The following is a 13,924-nucleotide window of genomic DNA, read 5'->3' as shown; positions in this document are numbered from 1 at the left end:
ACATTCACCTACGAAAATTACAAAGATGGACTATCTTAAAGATCAAAACAGAAAAAAACATATGTATTAATTTATAATTATTTATATTTGTGGGATCAAAACTATAAACATTCGTTTATTCTTCATAATTTCCTAACAAGTATATATACATATTTGTTATACCTATAAAAATTATAAAGGTGAAATTCCGGAAGATAAATCCAGGAAAAATAAACGTATGCTCTATTAGAATGAAATCTGGTTCATGTGTATTTTCATAAACTTTAGTCACATAATATAAATACAGCCTATAACATAAACACATGTCTATAAATGTATTAGACGGTCCCTGAAATTTGATGTCTGAAAACAATTTTCCAAGTAGATGTATACGGATATTTTGAAGAGCACATTTCTTAATCTTCTAGATGTCTATTTCTATTTTAACAAAATAGACATTCTTTATTTTTTTACTCTTTTCTTTGGCAACCTACCGATGGAAACTATCCACCATTTTTAAATGGACACGGAGATCTTTCTTTGTTAGGTGATCCAACATTCTTGCATCAACCAAGCATTCCATGAAGTAACTTCTGTACTGAGGTAACCCCAGGCTGGGAAGCCATTCATTTCCAATCCATTCATGGTTCATATCTCCATAAGCCAGGGTCTGCAGAAAAACAGGACACTAGAATTGTTTTATAGCAGTCAAGTTTCTTAACCGATAAAGTGAGATGGTAATTAGAGGATATTAACCATTCTTTTTACTGAAATTTAATTACTATGATAGATGGGGAAATTAAGAAATAATATTTAGTCCATAAATACCTTATTCACTTGATGGTACAAAATGAAACTGCATACATTTATCAAAGTACATGCCTTTAGAACATAATTTACTCTTTACTTTGTATTCTCAAGAGGAATTACATTTTGTCTAAACATGTATTTTGTTAATATATAATTATAGTCATGAGTATGGAGCTTGATGATTACTTCATGTTGATAAGTTTAGTTTCGTTTATTTATATCGGACAGCCAATACTCCACTTTCTTCCCTCTTTTCACTGCTACTACTGTCATTGCTACAGTGTAATAGAAAACCTGGGTGTGAAATAGAAACTTCAGTAAATAGGAAAAAGAGCAATGAGGTGAGACAGATGGAATGCTGAATCTTTTTATGAACATTACTATTCCTTAATAGAGCATGTAGGCAGCATTCCATAAAGATCAGTGGAGATGATTAGTCTTTTCTAGAAATCAGTCAATCTAGACTCACGGTATGATACAAAAAACAGGGTATAATTTTTAAAATTCTATGCAACATAATCTAATTATTTAATATAACAATAAGAACTAATCTTCCCAAATGCTGCTCAAAACAGCCAAAATAAAAACCAAACGAACCATCGCCATCAAACCCATGTTTTAAAAGGATTATTACTCTCTATTAATTTTACAGAATTTATTACTGTATTAAAAATATTCCATAAATTCACAATCTTAATTATAATATGCATATCTAGTGAAAATCTAGGTGGACTTTTGTCCTTAATTTAAGAATGATGAAATTCTTATCAACTTTCTAATTAATGCAACCCTAAGTTACCATAGCATGCTTACTTATAGGTCCTAATATAACTACCCCAATTGTTCTTATATTCAAATGTTTAAATCACATTGCATATAAAAACACATTTTTTTCTGTTATCCAACATCCAGAAATGCTGACTAGAATGTGCAGCTTCCTTGAAAACACCTATGCTTATCCAAATATAGATGCACGGGCATGGCCTCTGACTGCAGCCTCCACTGAGGACACACGTCCCTCCTTCTCGGTCCTCATGCACTTTGTGCGATACCTCAAAGTAAATGGAACATCAAGCAAGTCTCTTAAAGCCCCCTTCCCCAAGATTCAACTTGAATAGTTGCTGTTTAAATAAATCCATGGGAAATTTCAGTTACAGATTATTCTTTGGGGAAGAAAGAAAAGTGCCATGTTGCAGCAGCATATGAAATGAGGACCATCTTATTTGCTAAACATTCTGCTTAAGAGGACATAATATAGATTTGACTATAGGGTTAAGTATATATAAAAGCCTAATGTTGAAATAAGTGAAGTTGTAAAGATAGATTTAAGTATATATAAGCCTAATGTTGAAATAAGTGAATATTTCAAATATTATGACATACAGTAGATTTTTTAAATTTATATTCTCATAGCTTACTGATAGTTGACTAAAAGCATATGAATTTCCTACCTGGGCCCAGCTTCCTTCCTCAGATTCTTTCTGTGTTAGCAGCAGGAAATGATTAATAAAGCAAGTAAATAAAATTAATTTCAAGTGAATGCAGTTAAATTTTTCTAGCAGAAGAAAATTCATTTTTAAAAAATGTTATCACATAAAAACATGCAGGTTTTTACTCTGATTCACAATAATAAATTCTCTAGATTAAGAGTAACTACAGAGCATAGAAATATAGTTTTTAGATAATTCTAATTAAAGCATATATATATATATATTGAATATATATATTGAATATATATATTGAATATATATATTGAATATATATATATATATATATATATATATATATATATATATATATGACACATGGTATTCCCATGACTCTGTGACTATTTGATCTGGTCATTCCAGAGTTTTATTAATTCTTAAGATATGTATTTCCCAAATATAAATGTACTTTAATAAGCTTTAGATTATATGTGTACATCTATGTGATAAAAAAAATCTTAAAATAAATAAAGACTGGAAATAGTAACTCTTTCTAACAAAGCTCTGTTGAACAAAAACAAATACAATAAAAGTAAACTAGAAATGAAATTAGCATATGACATTTGTACTTTTTTCCATAATAAATCTCAAGATAATAAATATTCATGTACATGTAAAACTAAAAGAACACTTCATTAAAAAGAAGTTGCTAACGATAAAATATCTGACATGGCCAGCTTTGTTACTTTAAATTAAAAAATGACAGTATAACACTGTATTTTAAAAGCTGACAATTACACAGTCCCAAATAAATTATTTAAAAATGTGCTTTTGAATAACAAACTAAGTCTTTTTATTATTTTTATAATTATAACTTTTTATTTATTTTTGGTCAACTCTGTATCCAAGATGGTAAAGCACAAGAAGCTATATAATTATATTAAAAATAAAGGTTCAATCTAAACGTTTTTATACAAGTTTAATTTGGTTTAGTAACTTGCATTAGCTGCTAGTATGCCCAATACTAAGTGATATTTGCTCCCCCAAATTTTCAATGTTGCAAAATAGTATTATTAAATTCTTATTATTTGCATACTGACAATCCTTATGATATTAACCACATTACGGCCATCTAGCACTTCTTCCTTTAAAAATGTCAAAGAAGTAGGGTAAACTAAAATGGTAACAAAAACATTGGTTATCTTTGAGTGGAACTCTATATTCACACCCTATGTGTCTAGTCTCTAGTAAACGAATTAGTGTTTTTTTATCCCCATAGCAGCAGAATAAGTGTCTTCAGGTTCAATAAAGCTATAGAGACTAACCGTTTTCGCTGGAGCTGCGAGAGTTTCCATCTCTTCATGAGTCACCCAAACGTTGCCCGAAGGCTAGTGAGGAGCCCAGAAAGAAGCGGTGGAGTCCAGGAAGGCAAAGAGGGTAAAGAGAAAGGCAGCGCCTCTGTAAGTCAAGGCATCTCAGCTCACCACAGTGCCCTGGCTCTAGCACACAGGAGAGACTGCAAGGCTGGTTTGCTCAGAGCCCCCTTTTCTTCTACTCAAACGTATTAAATAGAGGCATGTTGTGAAGCTCATGGTCTGGGGTAGGGGGAGCTTTATAAAGATACTTCTGTGATTATTAATCAGAAAAAGAGCATAGGTCAGACAGGCAAGGTGGTGCATGCCTATAATCTCAGTACTTGGGAGGCTGAGACAGGAGCATTACAGGTTTGAGGATGGCCTCAGCAAGTAGTGAGACTCTCAGCTACTAGCAAGACCCTGTTTCAAAATAAAAAATAAAATAGGGCTGAGGTGTAGCTCAGAAGCAGAATGCTCTTGAGTTCAATCCCTGATACCACACACACACACACACACACACATACACACACACACACACACACACACACACACACACACACACAATGGGTGAGGTCAAAGTGAATTTCAAAGGTATGTGACTATGAAACTCATTGTTGTCATAATGAAGAATGGATATAGAAGAATGTATTTTCATTTTTTATTCAGAAAATGATGTGACTTAATGTAATTTTATTTTTGTATTTTTATTGTGCATTTAAACGTAATTTTGACAAACATTTACTTTGTTGCATTATTACCGAGATTTATTCGCATAACTATGATTCATCCATGTCCTTGGAAAGAGAAAATCAATCAATACAAAGCTGTATTTACATAGTATTATAACCTGTATAGAATCCAGCATCAGTTTTTTTTTTTCCCAAATGATTTCTTCCTTTTGCAATTCAGAAAATATGTTGCTTTTCCTGTATTCTATAAATGAAAAACAAGTGAAATGCTACTTTGGATTTCATATATTTTCAGTCTTGCAAAATGCTACTAAATTATAAAACCTATATATTTCCGTATTCTACTGCAGCATTCTATATCATTATAAAGAAGAACATAGTGAAAAAGAAAATGTTTTTCTCTAGTGGGTATTATTCTTTATAATATGAAATCCCATTGGTTTCTTTCTATTTTTCTTTTTTTTTCTCTTTTAGGTACTGAGGATTAAACTCAGGGACATTCTACCTCTGAGCTATACTCCTTGCTTTTATTTTAAAAGAAGGTCTTGTTAAGTTGTTGAAGATCTTGCTAAATTACTGAGGCTGGCCTTGAGAATGTGATCCTTCTGTCTCAGCCTCCCAAATATCCAAATTATAGGAGTGTACCACCACGCCCAGTGTCCTATTTGCTTTATAAACAAAACCATCCTTGTCAGAGGTCTATATATTGGATAATAAGCAATTTCCATTCCAAAGTCCACTTAATCACATATAGGTCAAGCATATTATTTAAAGTACTGGCTACTGAGAACACTTTTCATCAAATTCTATAATTTCACTTGGAAGTCTTTTTTGTTTGTTTGTTTTGATGGTACTGGGGTTCCAGGAAACCCTTCTGTCTTCAGGCTACACTCCCAGACCTATCTTATACTTTTTTTTTTTTTAATTTGGAAACAGGGTCTCCTAAGCCAGCGCACGCGGCTGGCTTCGAACCTTCGCGATCCTCCTGTCTCTGCCTCCCAAGCACAGGAATTACAAGCGTGCGCCACCACACCCGGCTGACTTGGAAGTCTTAATGAATACTTCTTCAAGATTACCCAGGCACATTGGTGAAATTTACCGCCTATGTATTACTTATTCTTTGTTTTGGAATGGGTACAGGCTTAAAGAATTGGAAGCAACAGAATTAGTGTTCAAATGGTCAATAATTCAGCACTGTAATTCATTCTGGCCTTTTCTGCCATTTACATGATTCCACGATGTTTGAATTTCTTTGTACTATAATTTAATTCAATATAATTTCAAAAATAACTTCATATAAACTAAATTGATTATCACAACTTTCTTATATATAATTTTATATAATGATGCATGTTTTTGTGTATATGTGTGTTTGCATCACACACAAAACTATATACATATACATGTATATATATTTAAGTAACAAAGAAAGTTGGATAGTAAAGATCAAATTTTACAAGTAAATCATAAATATTTCAAAGTATGATATCACATTTATGTATCGAATTCTCATGACTATATATATTATTATAAAATTTTTGTGTAGCCAAATTTTTTTCTATAAGATAAATCTATATATACTTATAAAATATATTTAGTATATGAACACTATCTATGACAGTAAAGACCTTCCCTATACTCCCAGGTCTGGGAATGTTGCTCATTATAAACAGAATGTTACCTAATAAAATATCCCACTATCTGAAAGAAAGCTGCTTTTTTCTGACCTTAGGAAGAGTGCAACATACTAAAAAGTACTTTCCACTCATCTGGCACATTTTCTATCCCCACTGATCAATGCTTTGCCCAAGTGGCTGTATTTATGTTCAAAATTAGTCTCAATAATGGATATTTAGGTAAAAATTCATTTAAGCCAGTCTTGTTTTAAAATGATTTATATAGCTTCCACTTTGCTTCTGAATCCAAATAATAAAGACTTCATTTCTTCTACAAGAAACTTGACCAGAATTAGCTCATTCTGGAACAGAAAACTGTATAATCTCTTTTACCGATTATCTTAAAGCCTATGTTTGACAATCTATCACAGAATTCTCAGATAGTGAAGATGCAGGAAGCTATGTTTTGTTTGTCTCTTTACTTGCAAAATGAGCCCATATCCAGGGTGATGTTGTGAAGTATGGTTGGCAAACTTTCACAAGTTGGATGCCAGTTGTCTCCCTCTGATGTCTAGTTTTACTTGAGAGGAGCACAGTTTGCCTGCCCTATAATAATGGAAAGAAACAAAGAGGCTTCTATACCACCCAATTAAGTAGAAACGAGTTGAAGTTTTAACAAGCTTCTTTTACAAACAAGCCCATATGTATTAAGTAAATTATGTATCAAGATAGCTTTTTTTCCCACCTTCACCTGGGTAAATTATGAAGGAGAAATTTAGAGCATGAGAGTTTCAAAGAAAAGTATCCGTAACAGTATAGAACAGGCGGCTTTCAGCAACCAAAGGGCATGGGGGTACTGGGGCCTTGAGACTAAGGATAAAGAGAATTCAAAAAGTAGGTCAGAAAGCATAAAGGAAAAACATCATAGAATTGGCCTGTCGTCCTCTGAGAACCCCTTAACATCATTTATCCACTGCCTTGGGCAGTCTGTGTTACAACCTCAAAATGTTTGAAGTGGGGAAGATAAAACAGTAGTCATTCATTATTGCTAATATCATCTAACAGATGACTTATAAAGATTCAATTATAATTACCAAATTACCACCAGGAGGCAGAATTCTAGCAATGCCACTTTTCAGTGACTACCCCGATGCATTCTGTAAACCTCTCTAACTTTAGATTTTACATCTCTTAAATGAAACTAAAAGCACATACTTCACATGAGGAAAAAATACTAAAAAGCTTAAATTATACTTAATGTTCTAACACAGAACTAAGAGGATGGGAGCCAAGTGAAATCCCAGGAGGTTTAATTTAAGGAAGAATCTATTTTTAGGGTTTGCAGGCACTTTGACACCCCACAATGAGAGTGTTCTTAAATTTTGTGATGAAGGTGCTACTCTTAATCCAGATGAAGTAGACTACTCAGAAAATATCACCAAATGAAAACTGAGAGAAAAATTTCTAAAGGATGTTAAGAATTCAAGAACTTTCCTAATTAAGTCATCCTGAAGAGTTATGACAGAAAAATAAATGGGAATAATCATAAGGAAATAATTAGTTCTCTAGCTGCTAAGAGATGCAGGACAAGTAAATGAGCCAGATCTCAGAATCACCCTAACTAGTCTTTTGCTCAAAGTAATTTGTTACTACCTAGGTCATTTGAAAGGTGTGTGTGTGTGTGTGTGTGTGTGTGTGTGTGTGTGTGTGTTTACAGTGGAAGTAAAAAAGAAAAATAACTTCAAAGTTACTTTCCACATTCAAATGACCTATATTTGCATTTCTGCCTCTCTGGATTTTTGTTTCTCTTTATAAGAGAAAGTGTCTTCATTTATCTAACTTATCTAATTCTATCTCACTTAATTTCTACTGCAGGTTGAGACTTCTGAGATTAGTAAGAGTGGGTAGAGATCCCAAACCAAACTTTTCAGATGACAAGATTGTTTTGCCTGACAGTTGTAATGCAAAACTGACAAGATATCTACAAGTTGAATTTATAATAGGATTCAATTTTTATTGTTATATGTTTAATTTTAAAATTATGAAATAAAATTTATAAAATAAAAAAAAGAAGGAACACAGGTGACATACAGGGAGCAGGAGAAGGAAGTTAGGAGCATGGGTTCTTTGCAAAAGCACATGCAAGTGTGGCCTTAGATGAGGCTCTTAACTTCTTTGCATCTGTATTTCCCCACCTGTAAGATAGATATTTTCAAAGTTCCCATCTCAGAGTGTGAATGCCAGGGTTAAATGAATTAATAATGTAACTCATTTATAAATGTGCTGACACTTAGCACATTGATGTTGGCTATTGTTGTGATTCTACTAACTTTTATTGCTGTAGAAATTCTAGTAAACAAAGATTTAGATTTAGTTCAATAAATACTATTTCCCACATACACTGTGGTAACTAACGCCTCTCTTTATGCCTTATATATTTGCACAAACTTTCTGAATTATATGGTGGTTGAAATTTGTTTGTCTTTGTTCTCAAACCTATTTGTCCCCACTGTATTTGCTTTTACTTATTTTTTTAACTAGGCGATTTAAATATTACATTAGAAAACAAGAAATATTATTCCTGTATGAACACTAAATTAAATTATTTGAGAAGACCAGATAAAGGCAAGTCTTAAAACACAATATCAATGAGAAACAATCTTATCAAAGTTCAGGAAATAAATTATAAACGTCTGGAAGGATTTGTGCTCAAATAGTTCTTTGAGTTGTCTTGAAATTATCACTTAAAAGAAATCCAAACTAGAAAAAGTGAAGATGTTTAATGGATGAAGTCATCAAAGGAAGATAATGTAGCACTCCGGGCACTGGAAACTTCAAGAAGATTCTTAGATGCTTCATCTCAATTTGCAACTGCCTGAATATTCAGTTTTACTTAAAAAAAAAGTATTTAAAGAATGTACTTATTCTTTGTGACATCTCTCTTGAATCAAATTTTAATTAACCAATAGCTACATCCATATGCAAATAGGTATAAAGTTTTCTACACTAATAGTATTTTAGAAAAAAGAAACACAAAGTTGGAAGTTTGGGGCTGGCCCTAGGAGATAACAAATGTGACCTTTTGAAAGTCCTTTTTTGGTTCAGTCCATGTTATGCAAACCAGGAAGGAAAAAGAGTAAAAGTGAAGTTGTAATTAGTTAAAAACCAAACAAAACAAAACCCAAGCTTAACTACCTTGTATTTTGCTCCTTAGATTTTTGTGAAAACATTTCTTAAACAAACACTGCTTTTGTATTTTCTAAGTATAAATGCTAATGAGTAATTTAAGGTTATATCTTTAAGATTTGTCATTATTGATTTATATCTTTTGCGGTATGAGGGACGAAACCCAGGGGCATTCTATCTCCAAGCTACACCCCCAGCCCTATATTTTTACTCTTTATTTTGAAACAGGGTCTCACTAAGTTGCAGAGGGCCTCACTAAGTAGCTGAGACTGGCTTCAAACTGTGATCCTCCTGTTTCAGCCTCCCAAGTACTGGGATTACAAGCGTGCCCACCCTGCCAGGGCATCCCCATCACTTTTCAACTTTTGAGGCAGGTTCTTGCTAAGTGCGAGGCTGACTTGGAACCTGTGATCCTTCTGCCTCTGTCTCTCAAGTTGCTGGGATTATAGGCATGTACCACTGTGCCTGGCTGCATTAGGATCTTGGTGAGAATTTTATGTAAAATTTTTATCTTGCAAAGCAAATCATATTTGAAACGTATGAGAAATGAGTAAATGTTTCTGTTTCAAGGGAGTAAAAAGTAGTATTTGGCAGATCATTTTGAAACTACAGAGACACAACTTGTTTCACATATCTTGCATAATAAAAATTTTCTATAAATCTGTAAAATTAGGGTTATGAATAATCCATACAAGTGCTAGCTTATTTAAAATACTTAAAAAATCTAACTTTACTATTAATTAAAATGGAAATGTAAGCAATGAAATAACTAATGATGGAGGAGAAAGGACAACACAATACGTCAATTAAAGTTTAAAAGAATAATTAAAAATATAAATGGCCTGTATACAAATACCCCTGTGGAAATAATCACAGCTTATATACAAAAATATAATTATGTGTGTATGTTTTACACATAATTGATATTGTTGAATAATCAAAATGAGTAATAATAGTGATTTGGTTATAAATAATATTTCTTGAAGAAAAATGCAATTAAATATTACATTGCAATGTAATCTTTAATGAAATGAGGGATATACTAATGCTGTATTTCTAAGTTTTGAAAGAAAAGTATACGATACTGTGATTAAATAAGACATTTTTATGAATTATAAGTAAAAAAGACTGGAGAGGTCTTTATCAAAATATTAAAAGTAAAAAGTTTAATATAGATTATCTCTATAATCATTTATATTATTCTTAAAAATTTGTTGTTTTTGCATTTTTATGTATTTTACAAATGTTATATGAGATTATTTATTAATTCTAAAGATAAAGATAAATGCTATGAATAAAATATATTCTTCCCTTCAAGTAATTCCTTTCTGAATATTCACCAAGTCAGAAGTATTTCTCTTTCCTGGGATTTCCACAGTACTTTGCTCTGTTTCACAGTTAGGAGTTAATTATATTCTCTCTCTCTCTCTCTCTCTCTCTCTCTCTCTCTCTCTCTCTCTCTCTCTCTCTCAGTACTGGGGATGGAATCCAGGGGCATCCTACTTCCAAGCGATCCAGTCCTATTTTTTATTCTTTTTGTGGTACTGGAAATGGAACCCAGGGACATTCTACCTCTGAGCTACTTGCCCAGCCCTATTTTTTATTTTTTATTTTGAAACAGGGTCTCACTGGGTTTCAAAGGGCCTCACTAAGTAGCTGAGACTGTCCGCGAACCGCAATCCTCCTGTCTCAGCCTCCCGAATGCTGGGATGACAAGTATGTGCCACCTTGCTCAGCAATATCATCTCATTTTAAACTTCCTGGTCAACATACCTTCCTTAGAATAGTTTCTTTCTCTGAATTCAGGGCCATACATATTTCGTATTTTTTGTAATGTTAGTTAGAGTGACTCATGCAATGATAATTTTAACGATGATTATTTACAAAGTAAGTACAATTTGCCTGGCAGGGAGTTAAGGCCTGGGGCCTATGGAAACTTGATACTGTTCTTTGTTTACAGGGGGATTAATCAAGGAAAGAGAATTTTAAAAATGATTTCTATAAGCATATAATGGTAACTCAGGAAAGGAATTAAACCTAGATCTAGGGAGTTGAACAAAAGTTTTTCAGAGCCATAATATATCAGAATTGATGAATGATGAATGTGTTGAAGAGACATTATGATCCTGGCGTGGGAAGAATGTTCCAGGCTGAATGGTACAGCAAGGGCAATGGCAAAGTTCATAATTGACACAGAAGTAAGAAATTGAAAGTATTCTGTACTGCTGGGATCTGGTCCTGAGGGGAAAGCTTCTGCAGTGGACACAAAGAGTTTCATAAGTTTTCTCCAACTGTGCCTGTTCCTAAGCAACTGAGTGAAGTCTTACCTTCTATAGTTAAATTGCTTCAGTTTAAACATATTTAGAAAAAATAGTGCCTGACTTATGTGTTTTCCTTTAAGAAATGGACTCTGCTGCTAACTAAAAGCAATAAAGTATATTCTGTTTTTATATCCGGATATTGAGACTTTGCTCATATTTTTTTTGCAGAATTTGAGATTTTAAATATTTTTTATTGCGTGTGTTTTTAGGAGGAGAGTGTTGATTTAAGCCAATTGTGATGCTTCTTTCTCAGTGAGAAATTATTTAAGAAACTCAAAATGAATTGTGTTTATTTTAAGCCAATTGTGATGCTTCTTTCTCAGTGAGAAATTATTTAAGAAACTCAAAATGAATTGTGTTTATAATAACTATTTTAGTGGACTTTTCAGTTTTTATTTTCAGTGTATTATGGATTACCTTTTAGTCTGAGTAATATTATAACTCTAGTTTATATTTATCATCCATATACAAACAATATTATAAGATAGAAATTTTTAAAATTATATACAAATATATAATAGATGTATTCCCTACATGTTATATAGGAATTTCTAATATTAAAATTTAGCACATTAGAAAAGAAAGTATAAATATGACAGAAATGAAGCAAGTTCTTTAAAATTGTTTAAGACCTTATATAGAATATTATCATCAAGTTAATTTTGTGCCTGAAAAGAAAAACAAATTAACATCACTTTTTTTAGCTTTTATGCATTGTCAAATGTGTCTCATTCTCTGACATTTTATTATGTCATATAAGGCATGGGACTGAAGAAATCTGTTCTCATCACAAATCATAATCTTCCTCAGTAAAATATGTAAATCACAAATGAAGGAAAGAAAGAAAGAAGTATCATTTGGGACTTGTTCTTATTGTTTCAATTTGCTATAGCGCATACCTGTTTTCAAAGCGTTCTTTTCTAAAGTTAGGTTTGGGACAAAATTATTAGAGGAGCAGGAATTTGTAAATTAGAAGCAGTTTTAAATGGAAGCATTCGAATTGGCTTTTATAAGGCATCAAACCTCGTATAATTTCATAATTATGAAAATTGCTTAAAAGTAATGAGTCAAGCACTGTATTTTCAGAAAGCACTAATGCTTACAACACATCTCCTAAGAAGATTCTGGATTACATTGAAAATAAAAGAAGGGAATAATAAAGAAAAGAAAATGCTAAGAACCAGTAAGCCTAGTATCTTTTTGCCTGGTAGAAGGGTCTAAACTCTAGTCTGAATGCTAGTTCAAAAGTCTATCTTGGTTGCAGCCTTCAAGTCTGATATGAATCATAGCTCCTCAATTGAAAAGCTATTAAAAGTAGCAGCAAGGTTAATGAAGAGCGAGCTAAATCTCTTTAGGATAATTCAGGCTGACATGGAAATGTGCGCTGTCACGTTTTGCTTTGTGGACTTAGACATGCCGCTATTTGCCCAGCATTAAGGAAGAGCGCAAATTAACTCACAGTTCGAGATGTCGGAGGAGCTGAAGGGCTTGTTAGGGAAACCATCTCCTGGATGGCTAATCGGAGCTTTAAGCGATGCAGAGGGTTGCTGATTCCGATCTCTCTCTGGATCTCAGTGTCTGATAAAGCCGACATGATGGCACCACTTTTCACATTGGCTCTGCAAGCTGCCACATACCAGGCAGGCATTCCTAACCAGAGCTGTTGGGTAGAAACACACACACACACACACACACACACACACACACACACACACCACATTATAACAACGATCATCAATATTTTAATGTCTTTCATATTTCAGGGATTATTTAAATCATCATATATATGCATATATATGAGATATATATATATATCATATATATACTCCTTTATTGCTCACATTCCATGTGATACATGCTATTATTATCCCCCCCCCACCTCAGAGGAAAGAGATGCAGAGACATTAAGTAATTTGTCCAAAAACATCAGTTAGGTAATGATGAAGCCAAGACTCAAAATTGTGATATTCTGGCTTTAGATATTACATTTACTTATTTATTTATTTATTTATTTATTTATTTATTTATTTATTTATTGGTGATACTGGGGGTGGAACCCAAAGGCTTTCTATCTCTGGGCTATACTCCAAGACCTATTTTATATTTTATTTGGAAACAGGGTCTCACTAAGTTGCTGGGAGCCTCACTAAGTAGCTGAGTCTGGCTTTGTACCTGTGTGATCCTCCCGTCTCAGCCTCCCAAGTGCGGGAATTACAAGCTTGCGCCACCACGCCCAGCTTATTTATTTAATTTTTTTGTTGCAATCTTGGGAATTGAACTCAGAGAAAGCCTACCTCCAATCTACACCTTCAGCCCTTTTTATTTGTATTTCTACAATAGAGTCTCACTGGATGGCTGAGCGTCTCAGTCAGTTGCTGCAGTTAGACTCAAACCTGAGATCCTTCTATCTTAGTCTTTCAAATACTACGATTACAGGCATGCACCACCAAGCTTGGCTATCTGTATAGCACCAAATTCCCTATTGGTTTTATGATAGAAAGAATAGGTGCGAGTTGCAGTTACTAAAGGTTTCAGTCAACA

General features: G+C 33.1%; 1 protein-coding gene across 12 annotated transcripts in view; it reads right to left on the bottom strand.

The window, feature by feature from the left end:
• PPFIA2 (PTPRF interacting protein alpha 2) overlaps nt 1-13,924 on the bottom strand; it is a gene marked incomplete at both ends in the record, with an annotated part of 485,975 nt that overhangs the window by 19,295 nt on the left and 452,756 nt on the right. For 6 of the 12 annotated variants that reach the window (XM_080705637.1, XM_080705639.1, XM_080705631.1 and 3 more), the window contains 4 exons: nt 474-667; nt 2,241-2,270; nt 3,542-3,604; nt 12,843-13,043. In XM_080705637.1, coding sequence (XP_080561763.1) covers nt 474-667; nt 2,241-2,270; nt 3,542-3,604; nt 12,843-13,043 — 488 coding nt within the window. The remainder of the gene's footprint in view (nt 1-473; nt 668-2,240; nt 2,271-3,541; nt 3,605-12,842; nt 13,044-13,924) is intronic. The other 6 variants (XM_080705636.1, XM_080705642.1, XM_080705632.1 and 3 more) reach the window with 3 other exon arrangements.

This window comes from Muscardinus avellanarius, assembly GCF_963383645.1.
Source record: "Muscardinus avellanarius genome assembly, chromosome: 11".
Lineage (NCBI taxonomy): Eukaryota > Metazoa > Chordata > Mammalia > Rodentia > Gliridae > Muscardinus > Muscardinus avellanarius.
Note: the sequence above shows the minus strand (reverse complement) of the source record. Positions and strands in the feature narration are given on the sequence as shown.